This window comes from Syngnathoides biaculeatus, chromosome 19 (assembly GCF_019802595.1).
Source record: "Syngnathoides biaculeatus isolate LvHL_M chromosome 19, ASM1980259v1, whole genome shotgun sequence".
NCBI classification, from domain to species: domain Eukaryota; kingdom Metazoa; phylum Chordata; class Actinopteri; order Syngnathiformes; family Syngnathidae; genus Syngnathoides; species Syngnathoides biaculeatus.
Genome location: NC_084658.1, coordinates 17,441,322 through 17,459,697, shown reverse-complemented (window position 1 = coordinate 17,459,697; position 18,376 = coordinate 17,441,322). Strand labels below are relative to the sequence as shown.

The 18,376-nt window shown below is 50.1% G+C and overlaps 2 protein-coding genes and 1 long non-coding RNA gene across 6 annotated transcripts; 2 read left to right on the top strand and 1 right to left on the bottom strand.

Annotated features, from left to right (window-relative positions):
- Positions 1-26: 26 nt before the first annotated feature.
- apbb1ip (amyloid beta (A4) precursor protein-binding, family B, member 1 interacting protein) lies at positions 27-13,836 on the bottom strand. 4 transcript variants are annotated; one of them, XM_061805223.1, is made up of 16 exons: positions 13,716-13,836; positions 12,381-12,442; positions 11,275-11,423; positions 6,418-6,477; positions 5,893-6,001; positions 5,032-5,249; positions 4,286-4,363; positions 4,069-4,228; positions 3,043-3,164; positions 2,524-2,598; positions 2,265-2,408; positions 1,841-1,951; positions 1,581-1,679; positions 1,403-1,496; positions 1,275-1,333; positions 27-918 (listed from the first exon to the last, which is right to left on the bottom strand). In XM_061805223.1, coding segments are annotated over exons 1-16 (2,235 nt in total). In that variant the 5' UTR covers positions 13,718-13,836; the 3' UTR covers positions 27-225. The 4 variants fall into 4 exon arrangements, with proteins under 4 accessions (XP_061661207.1, XP_061661209.1, XP_061661208.1 ...); XM_061805225.1 differs by lacking the exons at positions 11,275-11,423; positions 13,716-13,836 and having other exon boundaries at positions 12,381-12,496; XM_061805224.1 differs by lacking the exons at positions 11,275-11,423; positions 12,381-12,442; positions 13,716-13,836 and adding an exon at positions 8,888-9,097.
- LOC133492696 (uncharacterized) lies at positions 6,362-8,519 on the top strand. The gene is made up of 3 exons (XR_009792726.1): positions 6,362-6,501; positions 6,630-6,728; positions 6,813-8,519. It is a non-coding gene; the product is annotated as an uncharacterized LOC133492696 (long non-coding RNA).
- pdss1 (prenyl (decaprenyl) diphosphate synthase, subunit 1) lies at positions 13,810-18,278 on the top strand. The gene is made up of 11 exons (XM_061805253.1): positions 13,810-14,110; positions 14,737-14,804; positions 15,510-15,621; positions 15,683-15,813; positions 15,894-16,035; positions 16,122-16,233; positions 16,322-16,431; positions 16,553-16,633; positions 16,741-16,854; positions 16,933-17,013; positions 17,495-18,278. The coding sequence occupies exons 1-11, from the start codon at positions 13,961-13,963 to the stop codon at positions 17,633-17,635; spliced, it is 1,242 nt and encodes a 413-aa protein (XP_061661237.1). The 5' UTR covers positions 13,810-13,960; the 3' UTR covers positions 17,636-18,278.
- Positions 18,279-18,376: the final 98 nt, after the last annotated feature.

The window sequence follows — 18,376 nt, the reverse complement described above, 5'->3', positions numbered from 1 at the left end:
CTGTGGATGATTTTGAAATCCAACTGTCATTTTCAGCATTTTATTTGTCACTGAGATATTCTGTTATTTACATTTTTTTCAGTTTCAAAATTCTTGCTACTTACATTTATGTAAACGTGACTCGGACCATCTGCGTGCAGACATTTTGCGATTTTACGACGTTGGCTTTCAATTGGCTGATGGAAAAAAATGTGTCAAGTGGACTGATGGGGGTCATCAAGTGCATCACTGGGGGTCGCGCTTCTTGTGCATGGCACGCATCAGTTCTGACATCAAGTCGCCTCCGCCGTCGCCGCCGCCGCCGCCGTGCAGAGGAGCTGTAGTCCTCTTAGGCGGAGGCGGCGGCATCTTCTTCACCGACCCGGAAAGCCTCACCGAAGCCCTCGCCGGCGGAGGCGGGAAAATTACGGGATCGGGAGGCGGAGGCGGGAGGTCCGAGGTTCTGAAACCCGGGGCGGGAAGCGGCAGAGTCTTCGAGGGCGGCGGGGGAGGCCCGAGGGTCTTCACGGGCGGCGGAGGAAGCGGCGCCGAGCCCACGTCGGACACGGGAGGAGGCGGGGGCAGGAAGTCGGGCGGGGAGTCGTCGACGATCGGCGGCGGAGGAGGGGGAGGCGGGAGGTCATCCGTGGCGGCGGGAGGCGGCGGGAAGTTGCTCGGTGGGCGCCGCGCTTGGGGGACGGCTTTGGGGGAAGATTTGCTGGGGAGGGCGGGAGGAGGGCGAGGGAAGCAGCGGTCGGGTCCTGCCGGAGGAGGCGGAGGAGGGAGGGGGGCGCCGAGCGGGGGAGGCGGCGGGGGGAGGGCGGCGCCGAGCGGGGGAGGCGGCGGGGGGAGGGCGGCGCCGAGCGGGGGAGGCGGCGGGGGCAGGGTGCCGCCTGGTAGGGGGGGTGGAAGAGGTGCAGCAGGTGGCACGTTGTTGTCCTGGAAACAACAAAATGGTTTCAATATTACTCCAAAAAAGAAACAAATTCAGCTTGGCAAAGGCTTTCAAATTCCAGACGCGTTGCAAATCATCTTTAGCAGACGCGCTGGGACACAAATAAATCCGCGTATATGTTCGCCTAAGCAGCAGGGGGCGCCAGCACCCGGACAACACCACCCAATTAAGGGCCAGAAGTAAAAATGTTTTCCGCCCCCCCCCCCCGCCTTTCTTATGATCAGAGAGTCATGAATCATTCGGCTCCTTCCTTCCATCGTTAGCCGTTTTGTCACGACGTCCGCAACAAAACAAAATGATCCTCACGATCGTCACGGCGGTCGAGTGTCGTCGGGCGTACCTGGGAGGGCGCTTGAGCTTTGGGGGCGTGTCCGTTGGCCACCTGGCTCTGCGATTGGTCTGTGAGCACACAAAAGTTGTCACATCTTTGCGTTTGAGCCGCACACGTACGGAGTTGCGCGCATTTACGTTGGGCCGTCGCGACGCTGCGGTGGGCCCACGCGGAACCGACGGCCACCTTCGTCTCGGCCGTTTTGTAGTTTTCGTACAAGGTGGCGCCGTACTGCCGGACACACAATTTTGAAATGATGCAGGATTAATCACGACAAATCATTTCTCGGGGAAAATAAATAAGCGCGCTGAACACCTTAGCGATGCGAATTCCAGTGACCCAAAGGTTCATGGTCCACGCGTCGTCGCAGCACAAGTACTTGATGTACTGCGAGTCCATCTGGATCTGAGGATGCTACACGCGCGCACACACACGCACACGCAGTCTTGACGCAAGCTACTAAGAGGACATTACTGGGTAATGCGCAAGTCAGCCAATATGAACCACAATGTTAATACTTTTTTTTTTTTTGCTATACATTCTAACAAGGATCCAAAACTGCGCGGACAGCTTACTTTGAGCACGAAGCAAAAGTCGGTGGGCGCTTTGTGTTTGGCTCTGAAGTCTTTTCCGTAGTAAACGTTGACGTTGTCGAAGTGCACAAGGCAGACCAGGTCACGAGACGACTGGGGGGGAGCAAGAGGGGTGGAGGGGGGGTTGGGGGGGGGGGAGGAGCACAGCCGTGTCGGGAATCAAACGTCTCAAAATCCCAAAAAGGTCTTTTTTGTCCACTATGTAAAAATCTCAAGCGTGCGATTAGGAATCAACTTTTATGTCCACTGTCCAAAATTCCCGAGAGCCATGAGAGAGAGCATCATCTGATTGATGGTTTCAGGCCACGATTACAAAGAAAATAAAACAAAAAATGTCACCATTGGGGGAGGGTTGACTCATTCCTTTTCTGGGATTTTTAGCTAAAGAGTGCGAACGAACCCTGACCTTGGTCTTGCCTTTGGGCACGTAATAAATCCCGGAGGCTCTGAGCTGGAAGAGGCGGGGCTTCCACGACTTCTTGCCGTCCTCTTTGAGGTGCAGCGCCCCCTCCAGGTCGGGCGCCATGACGGAGGCGCCGCAGAAGTTTTCCTGGTTCAGGAAATCCACCAAAATTCCGGTTGCGGCCTCCTTGTGTCGGTGCCCCCTTGTCACGGCGAGACTACTTCGAGTTGGGGGAAGAAAAAAAAAAAAAAGTACCTTGTACCTGAATCAAGATTTCCTTGTCTTTGTCTTTGATGCCATCCAAGGCCTTGCGGTTCTTCTTCCACAGGTAGAACGTCTGCAAGACGCAGACGACAAGACGCTCAGCGCCGGAACCACACGGCCGTCGTCTCAATTATCATTTGGTGCAGCCAAAATACAATTTTGAGCTCTCGCAACTGATCGAAAAAGCAAAACAACAACAGAAGACGAAGAAGGTCGCCCGAGCAAAGCCGGCAACTCGCGCTTTGACGACGTTGTCGGCCGCCAAAGTCGCCGCAACTTTGTTTTCTTTGTACACGAAAACATGAATCGCATCAATACAATATGATATCGCGGATGGAAATCAGATCTCGCCCACTTGGGTGACACCTTGTGTTATAAAAAAAAGACATTGTCGACGTTTAAAGTTCAACGTACGCTCATTCCACTTCAGATGAATATTTGACAAAGGAATGTCTTTTTTGAAATGACTGGCATAATTATTAGTTAGCGATCAATTCACGGCTGGACTCTTACCGACCTGCGGGTTTTTGAAGACTTCGTACTTGTCCGGATTCTCCCGAAAGAGGATCTGGTTCTCGCTGTCTCTGGTCCAGGCCAGCAGAGGCTCCACCAGGTTTTCGTGGTCCTCAAAGGTCCTCTCTAGTGCCACGACAACAACATTTTCAAGGAAGGGGCCATAATTGGACCTTCAGGACATCTTTAGAACCTCCTACCAAAGTTGGACCAGATCTTGAAAAGCTGACCCAGGCTTTGAAAGCAGGAAAATTCTGGTTTCACACAAAGTTTCGGGCTTCAAATTATTCCCAAAAATTATTGGTGAGGTGTTATTGTCGCGTTTCTAATCTGGATTAGGCTTCAAAATGAGGTTTCTAGCCTGGGTGGGGGTGAGAATGTAAAAAGACCCAAGTGATGAACAGGTGACTGAATCGGTGGGTGCCGGACTCCAAATATGGAGGCCGTGATTGGTCGCAGCACTCGACAAAAATGGCTTCGAATGACCATCGTGTACAACGGAAAGAAATCAAATTCTTTTATGACGTGTCAGTGGATGCAGGGAGAGACGGAAGGAACATCATCACGCGCGTCACCTCGGCTACATTTAGCAATGCGAGTCGGATGGAAATTTTGGTTTCCTCATTTTGGTTTGAGCGCCAGTGACTGAGAGACAAAAGAAAAAAAAAAACAGATTAGCGTTTGCATGAGCAACGGCAAAATCGGCTTTCCAATTACGGTCGATTGCGGTTTCATGCAACAACAACAACAACAACCAAAAAAAGAGAAATGGATTATTCGAATAATAAGACCTAGAAAACACTCCATTTTTAATTGCTTTGTTTTACATTCAAGTTCAACTGGGTGTGACTAAAACAAAACGAAAAAAAAAAAACCAGCTTGAAGTGAGCACGCTCGGCCTGCTCATTGGACGACTGAGCGAGCGAGTCTTTTCCTCAACGTGAAGGTTATGCGACGGCAATCTCCAATTCCCTCTCCCCCCCCCCCCCCCCCCCCCACGCACACACGTGTCGCGGCGTGTTGCTGTGACCTAGCTGCAGTTGGGCGTTGGTCTCGCACAGGCTCCAGTCCACGTTGCAGTCGCAGTGCGTCTTCTCAAAGAGGTTGTCCAGCACGTCTCGGACCTTCTGCCGCTCGTCCACCATCAGAGTTTTGGAGCTGCCGTCCTTCATGCGCACCTTCACCACCAGCTGGGGCGACGCACACGCGTCAGACGCTTCTTTTTTGGACGTTTTGCGGCCGCTCACCTTTTTCACTTTGGCTTCTTTGAGCTTCTCCAGGGCCAGCTTGATTTTCTCCGCTTTGATCTGGGCCTCGATCTCCTCCTGTCAGAAAACAAGCACAAACAGTTTTGACGGCTAATCATCGTCTCGAAAGTTGAAAATTTCCATTTGCCACTTGCTGTACCGCAGGGGCGTCAAACTCATTTTTGTCACTGGCCACATCGTACTTATGCTACCTATAAAAACATGTTTTTCAACTATTATGTTTCTTTTCAAAGGGGGACTGGTATCGCAATTGCATTAAACCGAACGCAATTATTAGCAATTATGATTTGATTTCGCGGGCCAGGTAGAATGATGCGGCGGGCCAGATCTGGCCCGCTGGCCACCAATTTGACACCTGTGCTCTACACATATTATTATGCATTTCCATTTCATCATATCAAGAGTGTATTTTTTGGAGTAAAGAACAAATATGTGGTTCACTCGATAATAATCTTGTTTTTTTTTTTTTTTGTTTTTTGAGGAAACAGCCAAGTGGTCCTGATGGCGACGCGTTGACTGGAAATCAAGAAAATTCATCAAATATGACATTGAAATTCCATTTGTAAAATAACCGGGAAGGGTTGTTTTTTGTCCCAAGCCGCTGAAACGACTCAAGGCCGGTCACTTCCTTTTTCTGCTCTTTGACTGAATCGTTGGAAAACAAAAACAAATCCCGAACAAGAGAGCGAAAAAAAAGGAAGAAGCGGAAGCAGACGTGGGCTCACCATGGAAGGTTTGCTGGATTGCGGCGGCGGAGGCGGCAAGGCGGGCGAGGCGGGCGAGGCGTCGTCGGCGGCTGGGGCGGGCGGCGGCGGCGGGGGAGGAGAAGGCGCCTCGAGGCCCTGGATCTCGGCCGCCAGCTTCTCTTCGGTGGCGTTGAGGTCGGCCACCAGGTCGGCCATCAGCGCGTCCAAGTCGTTGTCCTCCAGCTCGTTTAGAGACGCTGCTTTGCCGACAACGCATCGCTTTAGACGGCAACTCGCGGCATTACGCGTAGCGATTATTTCTCTCGGAAAGGCTGTAAATCTGAGCGGAAAACAAAATATGATATCAATAGCTCACGTTACTTGCGTAGACAATTACAAATGTCTGACAGACCCGTGGACGTGCAACATGAGGTTACTGCATGTCCCCCAAACTTTTCCAAACTGAGCGGCCTGCGCAGCCAACCAACAAACAGGCACCGCGACCTTTTCCTTAACATTATTCATTACGGCTGCTGAGTCGTTTTACAGCTTTTACCGGCGGACGTGGAGCCCGAAGGCCTCGACACCCCCCCCCCCCCCCACTTTCAAGCGTTGAACAGCTGCCAGATGTGCCGCTTTCCTCCAAATCTGGGCTTGCTAAACGCACTCCAGTACAGTACAGTTACAGTAATTGCTAAATAGGTTCTGGACGACTATTGACTGAAGGCTTGTATTCATATTTACTTGCCATCTTTTCAAAGTTGAAAACGTTTAACCCAGGAAGGAATGCAGCAAACGGCAGCGTTGCAACCCATCGCCACTCGATTCTACCCAATAAAGCTCATTTTTGTCACGCTGCCTGCCGTCGGAATGATTATGATCAACGATCAACGCCGTCACCATTGAGGTCCGTCGAGCCGACGCAAAGGTTGACTGGCTGCTCTGCGTCGGGGCCGGACGAGGGGGGGGGCGGCGGCGGCGCTGCTGCTGCTTCGGACGCTCCCAAACTCTGCCGGGGAAGAAGAAGAACAACAACAACAACTGTTTGCCCGATATACGCTTACGTTACACACACGCGGTACGCTATATAATATATATATATATATATATGTGAGATCATCTGCAACACACATTGCGAAAGCAGACGCAAAGCCAATAAAGGGGCGGCAGGCCGCGCGGCCACGCGGTGGACGAGGCATTAAAAAACGTCACGGCAACAAGTGGGCTCCTTATCTGGAGCTGACATTTCAGCAGCCTCCTCCACGCCTGCTGCTTCTCAAGGAGTTAACGCCCCCTCGCTAACGGCAGACCGCCAAACGACGTTTCAGGCTGCTGAGATAGCGACTGCACATTTGGGACATATTTCTACATCGGCCGCTCGACGGCTAACCATCAAAACATCCCAAAAAAAAATGAACAAATAACCTGCGTCAGGAGGTCCATCTCGCCCAGCAGGTCGCTGAACATGGCGTCGATGTCGTCCATCTGTGTCAAGACACAAACGCCAAGGTTAGCGGTACAACCGTGGGGGCCGTCGACACAAAAACAAAAACAAAAGGGGGGGCGGGGGGGGGGGGGGAGGAGATCACTTTTCTTTTTCTTTTTTTTTTATTAGCCAATTTGTTTCATTTACAAAGGGCACCTGCAATGACCTGGAAGTGAAGCCGGGTGAAGATCATGCAACATTCCCGGGCCAGCACCCGACTGTGCAAACACTAACATGTCAAACCCGAAGGGTAAGCAGAGCTGCAATGAGTTTTGTCGCGTGAGCCACTAAAAAATTTGCCAAAGAGAATGAGGGACTGTGAATGTCTTTAAAGGTGCGTCCGCTCCACGCGCCACAAGGAAGAGGATGAAGTGCCGCCTCCACGAGTGAAAATCAACGACGCGAGCGCAGTCGCAAGCGAAAGAACAAAAAAAAAAAAAAAAGCGACGGTGGCGAGCCGGTGGGAACGAGTCCATGTAAAAGGCAGAAGGGCCTTTTTCCGCGACTGTCCGGGTCTCTTCGGCACTCGCGGCGCCGTGACAACTTCCGGCTCGAAGGCTCGCGGGCCACGTCGTTTACTCGAGGTCAAGATGAGTTCACCGGGTTGGGGGACCGTCGGGAAAATTCACCACGAAGAGCGACACCAGCGCAAACATTCTCGACTAGTCACGAACGTCCGACAGAGATTTGACGAAAGGCGGATGGAGTTGTCATGACAACCGACAAGCGAGGAAAGCGCGGAAGGAGCGGAGCAAATTCCGATCCGGGCACGGCACGGGACGGGACACTTTCGAACGCGACATTTGGACGACAAGCGCGCTTCACGCTCGCAAAATGTTTTTCATAACCTGCGGGCCCGTTTTTTCCTCTCACAGGCGTGTTTGGTCTCGTTCTCATTTGGACTTTTCAATGTCAAGCACAATTCAAGCTCAGGTGTTTTGCAGCCATTTTGCACCCTCAGAGTGCAAAATCGTCACGAGGACACACGCACGACGCGGCGAGCCGAGGGGCCCTTGCGCGCCGAAGCGTCGTCTTGGCCTCCGAGAAGAGGAAGCGCTCGATGTCGTAACGCCAAAGGAAAAGCATGACAGCGACGGCGAGCCTCAAGTACAAATGAAAGCAAAGTAAAGGCACGACGGCTGAGGCTTTCTCAGAGGCCGCTGACCGCTCGACTTGCACCCAGAAACTTGCTCTCTGTACTCTGGCACATTTTCAACTGCCGTACGTGGTGCGACAAAACGTGTCGCTGTACAACTTTAAAACACACACACACAAAAAAAAAAAATTGTCCGGAGGGGGGAAGATGTACTGCACATTTTTCAGTTAGGCTAATTTTGCTTTTTTAGGGTTAGCTTAACGATGGCAAAATGATCTTCCATCATGTCAAGTTATGCATCGTCGTGACACCGAACGTCAATTTCATTAAAAGGGAACCGACGCTTTGACTTAACGTGAACAAACTTTCCGCGACTACCAGAAATATGTCACACTAGGAAGGAAAGTGCGAAAGGTGACACCCAGCCGACACGTCAAAAAACACAAGATGGAGGATGGAGGAGGTTTCGAAACATTCTCCGCCATTATTGTCACCCGTAAGCCGTACAACTTCATTTAAAAGGAAGTATTTTAGACGGCTATTCAAAAAAAAAAACTTAAAACACTGCGGTTGCAGAAGTGCGCACACCCCCTGGTAGGCAGTAACCCGTGTCTACAGCTCCGAGCTGCAAGTTGCAGATGACGCTGGCTGTTATTTGCGCCTTCTTGGCAACCGTCAGAGCTCAACGGTGACGACACGTTCCAGAAAAGATTGCTTTTGTCATTATGAATTGATTGAACAGAGATGGAGCCTGCGACTGGCGTGCGCATCTTGCAGCGTGGAAGAGGAGCGAGGCTCCGGTCACGCACGCATTGACGCAGGATTGACCCCAAAACAGAAACTTCCTTTTTGTGTCTGTGTGCGCATTTTTTTTTTTTTTTTCCTCAGAGAACCGTTTTGACATCATAAATATTTCATGGCCTCGTGCTTTGTGAAAATATTGTGGCCACGTACTGCGCTCAAAATCAGAAGTCACGACCAAAATATGAACACCGTCGTTCAATTTATGCGGCGGGATCGGCTCATGTTCTGCCAAAAATGAAAGGAGCAGATTGACTTAGCCGGCACTTGATTTGCTTAAAAAAAAAAAAAAAAAAAAAAAAAGACGACAGGCTGGATCCGACCCGCCAACCCGGCCGAGGGCCTTGAGTTTGACACACTTTTGAGATTTGCTTCAATTTTCACGTCATTTTGTGAATCTGAATTGGAAGGATTTGGACTTTGGAGCCGTGTTGCCGGTGCGCTGTCATCAACTTCCAAAGCCAAGCAACTGGGACGAGGCCCAGAAAGCAGAAGCGGCGCCCCCGACTCACCTTTTTGCCAACGTGCGCTCAATAAATACGGACGGACGAGAGATCCTTCGAGAAAAAGACGCCGTCAAAAAAGAAGAAGAAGAAAAAGCTCATCCGGCCGTTAGAAGGCGGCGAGCACTTTTCTAGGGTGTGTTGACGAGCGTTAGGCCATCTGCTGCTTCTTTCTTTCTTTCTTTCTTTTTTTTTTTTTTTTTTTGACAACCTTCTTCCTGCCCAATGCGGAAGTTCACGTTCAGACCTGCCCGCCTGCCACCGCCGCCGCATTCCTGCATGACGCTTTCACAACACTCGGGTCTGCTGCCCCCCGCGGTCGGTCAAACATTGATTGACACAAATCGGCCCGTGGCGCGAGTTCAAATCCGGCCTGGCCCGTGTGGAGTTTGCACGTTGTGGCTTTTGTCCGGCTTGATCGTAAACACTCGTTTAGTCGTAGGTGTGAATATGATTTTGTTTTTTCTTATGTGGCCGTCTGACAAACAGTTCAAGGCGCAGGTCGCCTCCTGCCCGGCGTAAGCTCGGGTCGGAGAAGCGCTACGAGAAAGGAAAATGGGTCCAATTCATAAGAAAGCCTCTAATGAATTGGATTGTCTTTCTGCCACAAGCGTTCGCTCTACTGCGATTCGAGTGTCCTTTTAGGAGGAATTTCTGACCTCACCTCTACGGAAGCCCTTCGTCCTGCGGCCCGGCGCCGTCGCCGCCAGCCGTCTCAACGCTCAGACGCGGCGCGACAACAAGACGCATCTGGAGCGAGCGCAAGAAAGTCAACGGTGATCCAACCGGCAAACACGACGCAGCGCGATTCTGCCCTGAGTGACGCAGTAACTGGACCCGTTTGAGCGCAGCCGGCCCAGGAAACTCAACTCGGGCCAATGAGCTCATACAATTGCCTTGTGGGGCACCACTTCGCGTTGTTAACTTAGAAACCAAGTGACCCCTCCGTGGATATTGCGCAATCCGCGTCACTGACCAATCAGAGGCCAGAGATCCGCATCGACCAAAGCCCGTTTTTGCTCCCGCCATTTTCTCAGACAACGTTGCGTGGTCCACTATAGGTTTAGTTAGCGTTTGATCGCGTATTTGGGTTCTTTAACAAATCGATATGGTTAAGAGGTGTAGTCACGGACTTTGTAATCGTGACGTCGGGTATCCCGAAAGGCGAGTCGGTGGGACTTCGATTCTTTACCCTTTCCAAAACCGAAGACCCGGTACGAAAAACGCCTTCGATGGGTCAAACTTTGTGGAAGACCGCATCGTCAACTGAATCCATCTAATATCAACCGGAACACACATGTTTGCACCAAGGTATGCCCTATATTTGATCATCAGTACACGTCTCGTATAAATGAATGAGACGTGAAATCAGAAGCACGGCGTCTCTCTCTCAGTTCAGAATGTATTTGCCATTGTTACCGTTTGTCTTACGTGAGCGCACGTGGCGTGACGTCGCTTCAGGAGGCGTGGCTAAGTGCCCCGTACGGAGGGGTCAATTACTACTAGAAGCACCTGAAATGTCTCCTCCCATGTATCTGCCGATTGCTCAAGATGGTAAACTGAGCATCCCCCCCCCCCCCTCTCTCTTTCTCTCTCTCGGGATGAACAAACTCGGCAATCTGTGAGTCTTATAAAGATGCACCCACTTGTTTTTGTTGACTTGTCCATCTGCAGTTAACTCAGCAACCTTGTCGCAAATGTCTTTTTATGCGCAAGTGTTTTTGCAAACGAGTGAGACGACCGATGTCTCCTTCTCCATCCAGCCGGTCCCGTTGATCGAGAGCAGATTTGCCAAGCGAGTTCTCTTCCCCAATGTCTTTTTGTCCACTAAGCAATCTGCATATTTCATCTAACTAAGGCCAAGTAAGGAAACTAAGCAGCTCATAGCAAACTCATCGGAGGCTAAAATGAGAGACTGTGCCTTGGCTATATTACTAGTTAGTGCCTGTGTAATTAACAAGTGTGGTGACTTGTTAGCTCAAGCTAGTTTTGCATAACAAGCACCTTTCCAGATATGCTACATTCGTCCAATAAATCTACTCCCAGGACAACTTCTTGAATTTATTAAGTGAGGTAGTGAGTGCGTTTCTTCATGAACTCATCCAGCTCCATTTAATGATGCAGTTATCGCGTCACTTTGTTGACTTTGAACTGCTCGTGGACGTTCTGGAACTAATTAAGATGGGAAGCGGAACAATACGTGCACTTTCTGGAACGAGCGTACGTGACGTGAGTCGGGGGAGGGGGGGAGGAAAAAAAGAAAAAGACTTCGCAGGAGGGTTAGGCCGGCGGGCAACTTGGAAGCCGAAGGGTTAATTTGATTTCTTTTTTTTTTGTTTGTTTGTTTAGTTTGTTTTTGTTTTTTTTTTTTTTTTTTAAAGCAGAGGCGAACTCACCGAGCTCCAGCAAGGAAAGAGACGCAGCTCAGCGATGCGCCGACACTTGGCGCTCGAGTCCTCCTTCGACGCAGAGGCCGCTCGCGAGGGGACGTAAGTCAACAATTCCTGACGCGGCCAAAGTTCCAGGACGACGCCAAAGGGGACATCTGCGCGCGCAAACACAAAACATCGGACATCGACGTCATCGTCGCCGTCAAATGGATGAAGTGACTCGAGAGAATTTGCGCCGTGCGCCCTTCCTGATTCTTTTGCCAGGTTCGAGTGGTTCGCGCTGTTCGTCGGCGTGAACGGACCCGAGACGACTTTTCACTTTTTTTTTTCCCCGACAGCCCATTTCTCTAATCCACGTTCGACCTGAGATTTGCATCGTGCTGCCTTACATTTTTGAACAAGACTCGAATTATCTGCTCTCCGATAAAACGTTTTCACCTTCTGTTGTTGAAATATTACGATTGGGGACTTTTTCGGCTGCTTTTATTAATCTGATAATTGTCGATTGAAGTGCAAACTTCAGCTCGTGACTGTTTTTCTGCCAGGGTCAAAGCGACAACAGCACTGCTGGCGGCGTCTTGGTGCCGAAGTGAGTTGAGGAGCTTCATTTAGACAAAAGTAGCCCTTTCTCACCATCTTGTGGCATGTCTAAGTAATTCTGGGGGGGGGGGGGGTGACGCGCTCAGCTTCGAGATCACGTCGCTATTTCGGAGACGGCGCCGGCATCAGCACGCTCGGCCTGGTCCGGATCCCTTCGGTCCTTTCGGACGGACTCCAGTCACATGATTGAGATGGAAGTGACCAATTCAATTTCTGGGTTTTGGATTGGCTAAAACTGAGGAAAGACTTTGCTTGACTTTGACTGCATTCGTGCTCGTTTCTATTTGAAAAGTTGTTTTAGTTTGCCATTTGTCAAATACAGCTGATAAACATACCCGTTCAGCACAAATGTTATTACTGTAATTAAAAAAAAAAAAAAAAAAAGAAAGCCATCAGCTTATCTCACCGACAGACGTTTGATGCGTTGAATTGAGAAGACAATGAGTGAATTTTTCCACGCTAACTCGGGACTGACTTGCTGAAAGCTTTTCGGTTAAGACTGGAAAACTTACATGCGTTGACGGACGCCTGGACGATGATGCGCTTCTTCCTCTTCAAGCGATCGCATAATTGCCTGCGAGTCAAAAAGAAGGCAAAAGTGGGGTCGTGGTTTCTTTGTGGCCGGTCCAGATGGAAAGCAGCTGTGCCAGATGTGGGGCGGACGTGGGCACGGGCTGGGGGGGGGGGGGGGTGCTCGGCGAGCTTCGGCGAGCTTCGGCGAGAGAACAGGAGGCACCAACTGGAAAGTTCTGGTCCACCGCAGTGCGCAGATCTGGCCACCCGGTTCAGTCATTTCACTACGTGAAAATGTTATTCTACATGCATTCAGATCATGAAATGTCAAAATTCAGTCTCAGCAAATTATTTCACATTCGACCAGTCCAAAAATGTTTTAAGCGCACACGCCAGAATTAAAAAAACATCAAATTACAAATTCAGAATCAACGAAAAACCTCTTTTTCTAACGTATTGAGGCGGCACATCAGGCTCATAGTTGTGAAGACCTGGGTTCGAATCCCGGCCCCGCCTGTGTGAAGTTTGCGTGTTCTCCCCGTCACCGCGTGGCCCAAAAAACACGCATTATTAGGGACTCTAAAATACCCCCGTGGTGTGATTGCGAGGATGAATGGTCGCTGGCGACCAGTTCAGGGTGTACGCCGCCTTTCGGCTGAAGAGGCTTCAGCACGCCCGTGAGTTGCATGAGGAGAAGCAGGACGGAAGATGAATGAATTCCAAATCCAGACAATTCACCAGTTTCATAGTTATTGAAACCAAAGTGCCTTTTATTTAACACCGTCCTTGGCTCGTGTTAGATAATAGTGATACTTGTTTGTTTTCTTGATAGTTTAGCCTTTTTTTTTTAAGATAAAGATTGTAATCCAATGTTATGGACATTTCTACGCAGGTACCCAATAACATGCGTCGACACGGTCGCCATACTGCATGTGGCAAAAAATGGCGCTGCCATAAAATTAATTGAAAGATGCAAACTCGGGAGGCTCAAAGTCGCCACAGCAATTCATGTATGGACTGCAAGAAAACCGAAATTCGAAAACAAAAACGGTACAACGAGCTGCATAAAACTGCATACAACAATGTTCAAGTTACAAGGGATCACTTTTTTTTTAATTATTAAACTGCCATGTCCATTGTACACTCTTATGGTTGGACTGCAATGTGAAACTCGTGAAAATTAAGTTAAAAAACGTCCATTGTAAAACTATTTGGGTTCAACAACAACAACAACAACAAAAACTAATGAAAATTACTGAAGAAATTCGCAAGTTCCGACTTAATAAAAATTCCGTGCATCGTCGACCTCTCCAACATGGCCGCAACCGACTCACATCGGAACTCGTCTTCCTCTCTCTGGGCATGAGCTGAGAAGTCAACCCGTTCAGTTACTCTTTATTACGTACAGGAAAAGTGTCAATATTTATCGCCACAGTAACAATGTAACAAACAGCAGACGGCGCTCGCTAAATAATATCTGAGGAATTTCTATCTGACTGATAAATTCAGTGTGGCGTCACTTACCGGTTTCCGCTTCCGAGTCACGCGCGGCCCCGCCCCTTCCCTCGCCATTGCAAACATGGCGGCCGGCCCACTGTGGCGGCGATGCCCGAGGTGGACCGTCAGTCGCGCCGGTTCGAATTTACGGGAGGCGGAGAGGCGCTTCTTCGGGCTCGGAGCCGCCGCGTCTCCGGGGCGGGCGTCCTGGAAATGGTGGCGGGCAGACGAGGTGAGTGTGCCGGGGTGGGAGGAAGGAAGGAAGGTCATCTGCTGCTGCTGCTGCTGGTTCCGTAACGAGGAACCAGCCGGGCCGACATCTGCATGCGCTCAACACGGAACAACTTTCCAGTCAACATTTCTCACAATCGTTTAGATGAGATTTAACCCCAACTTCATTCATTTAAATTGAAAGTAACACATTTGCGTTGTCAAGATCGTGCCCTAACCCACATTCAAATTGGGCTTCCTAAAGTCCTGCAGAATTTTGACGATTTTTTTTTTCATATTGACAGATTATTTTTTACATTTTCAAATCATTTAATATTGTGGGATGTTTGCTTGTGAGTTTTCAGATCGTACGAACTGGTGCCCTTGTAAATGAAAATGTCACTACGCAAAATACAATAATTCATTTTTGTATATTTGAATATTTTAAAACATTTTAATTTTAATGCGCGACACTGTAACATCTGTGTCCATTGAGATGCCTGCTGACATTGAATTATTTGAGCATGATTTGAATTATATGCCATCGTTCTTACTAATGTCAGTTCCTCGAGTATTGAGCAGTAACACGCTGGTGTTCATGGAGATGCCTGATCTTAATTCCTTTTTATTTTCTTTTTTTTACCACAGGTGCCAAATTTACAATTAAAGCAGAAGATCCTCCAGAGGTCAACGTGGGCGTCTTTATCGCTTGTCAGGTGACTCACTTGCGATTCTGACGTGATTTTATTTTATTATGTCAGTAAAAACATTCATCTCTCGCAATATCGCGGATCTTCAACTGCCAAGTCAGTGCAGTCCAGTTTTTTTAGTGCAGTTTTTCACCTGCTCATCGTTCATACGGTCATCTTTATAGGCTAAATAATTGAAATGTGCCGGCAATGATTCACCGATAAAGAAACGCAACTCCTACGTTTGGTCAATCTTGCTTGCTTGCTTTCGGGTGGCAACGACGTGGCCGTAAGTTAACCGTTTAAAACACAAGCCACAGTAAAGAGTTTTATGAACTGCATTTGTAACGATATGAACAATTTTGAGTAAAGAGCAATGTATAGCTTGATTTTCTGCAACTGCAGTACTGTGGTTCAAAATGTGTTCTCGGTACCCACAATGCTTTTCGCTTACTACATTGCAAGACCGTGAATGTGTGAAACTTTTTTTTTGCGCCCCCCCCCCTCCAATCATTATTCGTTGGGTATAAAAAAAAAAAAAATAGCTGGGTGTAACTGAAGGAAAAGTTTTCATGGTAGTTCATGTTAACCCCTTGACCCCCCCCCCTGAAAACATCCCGGTTAACCCATACATCACACAAGTAGGGCATGGCCAATAGGGATGTCTCGTCCGTGTGGATGGCGCCCTCAAGTGGACAACAGTAATAAAATCTCTGTGCGTGTTGCACGCAGACAGAAGTGTCCAACACGTTCCCGTCGGGCGCTTCACGGCGACGCCAAACCCAAAGACCCTTTCGCGCTCGCCAACAAAGACTTGAAGAGTTTATACGACGACATCAAAAAGGTGAGTCGGGCGCCGGCGCGCTCGACGTGCGCACGCTCACGTTTTTCCAATCTCGTCACAGGAGCTTTTTGTGTCCAAAGAGGAGCTCAAGTCTCTGTGTCACTACTACTTTGACGGAAAGGGCAAAGCCATTCGGCCCACGATCGTCATCCTGATGGCGCGCGCCCTCAACATACACGGCGACCGAGCGGGGTAAAAATCCGCACCAGCAAAGGGATTTGTACTCGTGACTCGTGACTCGTGACTCGTTGCGGTTCTTGTTACTTGTGAAGCGAGTTGCTCCCCGGCCAGCGCGCCGTGGCCATGGTCTCGGAGATGATCCACACGGCCAGCCTGGTGCACGACGACGTCATCGACGGCTCGGACGAGCGGCGGGGGAAGCGCACCGTCAACCGCCTGTGGGGCGAAAGGAAGGTGCGCCGGGCGGGGGACGGCGCCACGGTTTTTTTTCCCGGCACCGACGCGCGTTTTGACGGCGTGACCAAACGTGTCCCCCGAAGGCCATCTTGGCGGGAGACTTCATCTTGTCGGCCGCCTCCGCGGCGCTGGCCCGCGTCGGCGACGTCGCCGTCGTCAAAGTGTTGGCGCAGGTCATCGAGGACCTCGTCAGAGGTAACGCGCGCAGCTCGCCGACGGGATTCGGGCCGTGTCTCGGGACGTTCTCACGACGACGACGCGCGCGTGTGTGCGCGCGGCGCAGGCGAGTTCATGCAGTTGGGCTCCAAGGAGAACGAGAACGAGCGCTTCGAGCACTACTTGGACAAAAGCTTCAAGAAGACGGCCAGCCTCATCGCCCACAGTTGCAAAGCAGTATGTACGTTCCGTCTGCACGACCACGCGCACCTCACGCAGACGGACCCGCCCGCACGCCGCTCGATTCCTTTCCTCCGCGTCCTTTTCACGTGAGGCTCGTTTGGCTTTCTCCCGCCAGGTGTCCATTTTGGTCAGTTCGGACCCGGACGTACATGAGATCGCTTTCCAGTACGGCAGGAACGTGGGCATCGCCTTTCAGGTCAAAAATCCAAATCTTTAAGGGAGGGGGTGGGGCCCCCAAACACGTTCACAGCAAAAAGTCGCAACATCCCTTCGAGTATTTCACCTGCAATACGTCGGTCGTAGCTGGTGGACGACGTTCTGGACTTCACGGCGGGCGCCAGCCAGCTGGGCAAACCTTCGGCCGCCGACCTCAAGCTGGGCCTGGCCACGGGACCGGTTCTGTTCGCCTGCCGGCAGGTCGGCTCTCCTCCGCCGGCTGCGTCGGGGAGTTCTGATTTTGTGAAGGGAAATGACGTCCACGTGTTTTCTGTCAAGTTTCCGGAGCTGCACGCCATGATCATGAGACGCTTCAGCTCCAAAGGGGACGTGGACCGGGCCTGGCGCTACGTCATCCAGGTACGGCCGACCCCGACGCGCTCCACAAAATGGACGGAAATATACCGTACTTGTTTTTGCCAATGAGTTTGGCATTAATTCTAATCAATGACTTAAAATACAATGTATGTCATTTTCAATTGGTTAATTGTCAGTAAAACTTCATTTTATAAAAACAAACCGGCTAATTCGTGATCGCTTAATAATTGAATTCAAGAGCAATTTATTAAACACTTATTTCATGAAATGATGCTCATTATATTCTTAACATTTGACAGATTAAAATAAGTCATTTAAAAGTGAGTAACTAAATTACAAACATGCTTCCAAGAGAATTTGCATGATTTTTTTTCAAGTGTAACAACAAAATGAGATTGCATTAATCGTGTTGGGTAAATATTTGTAATAATGTTACACGTTGACCTCCGGCGGGCGGGCGGGCGTGGCTGTTTTACGTGCGCTGACCTCATTTGTGTGTGTGTGTGTGTGCGGACACGAGCAGAGCGACGGCGTGCGGCAGACCAACTTCCTGGCGCGGCGTTACTGCCAGGAAGCCGTGCGCCACGTCAGCAGGCTGCGACCGTCGGCCGAGAGGGACGCCCTCGTCGCGCTCGCTCACATGGTGCTCGCCCGGGACAAGTGAACCCGTCCACGGTCCGACTTTGAAAGTCCCACCGATGACGTCTTTTTCTACCTCGACGCAAAAACGAACTGTGGGCAGTTCATTAGGTACCCTGCAGTCGCCGCCATTTAGCGGCTTACCTCACCGATTGGCAAACGCACGGAGCCCCCAGATGTGGCATTTGCGGTCACAATAGATACAACGTCTGCGCCCCCCCCCCCCCCCCAAATCCAAAAAGTGTGACCACCGAATCGCATTTCGCGGCGACCTCCCTAATTTGAAGGTTTTAACATCTTTCGCGTGCACAACGTTGCGGTGTGGGTCAGCAAATGGAGCGCACCCTCGCCGCAAAACCTCCTTCCCGTCTTCCGTTTGCCTAACCGACGGTCCGCGAATGATTTCCGTGACGTGAGGCCACAAATGAGTATTTTGGGGGCTCCGTACAAATGTGCGTTGACGATTATTTAGATGCTCCGCACGGAATGAGTGAAACGATGACGGCGACGCGCTGAGCTCGCGTACTGTACTGTAATGCTAACAAATGTGTGTACTGTGTAGTCCTTCCTTTTCCTTCCCGGATCCGTCCGCACTTGAAATCTTACCGACGGGTGACGATCGCGGCCTTAACGTCTGCAACTACTGCTCAATAAACGGATTCAATATGCTCTCTTTTTTTTTTTTTTTTTAAATTTCAAAGCATCCTCTTTACGTGTGTTCATAAAGCAACACGTGCTTGTTGTACGTAGAACTGTTTGTTTATTA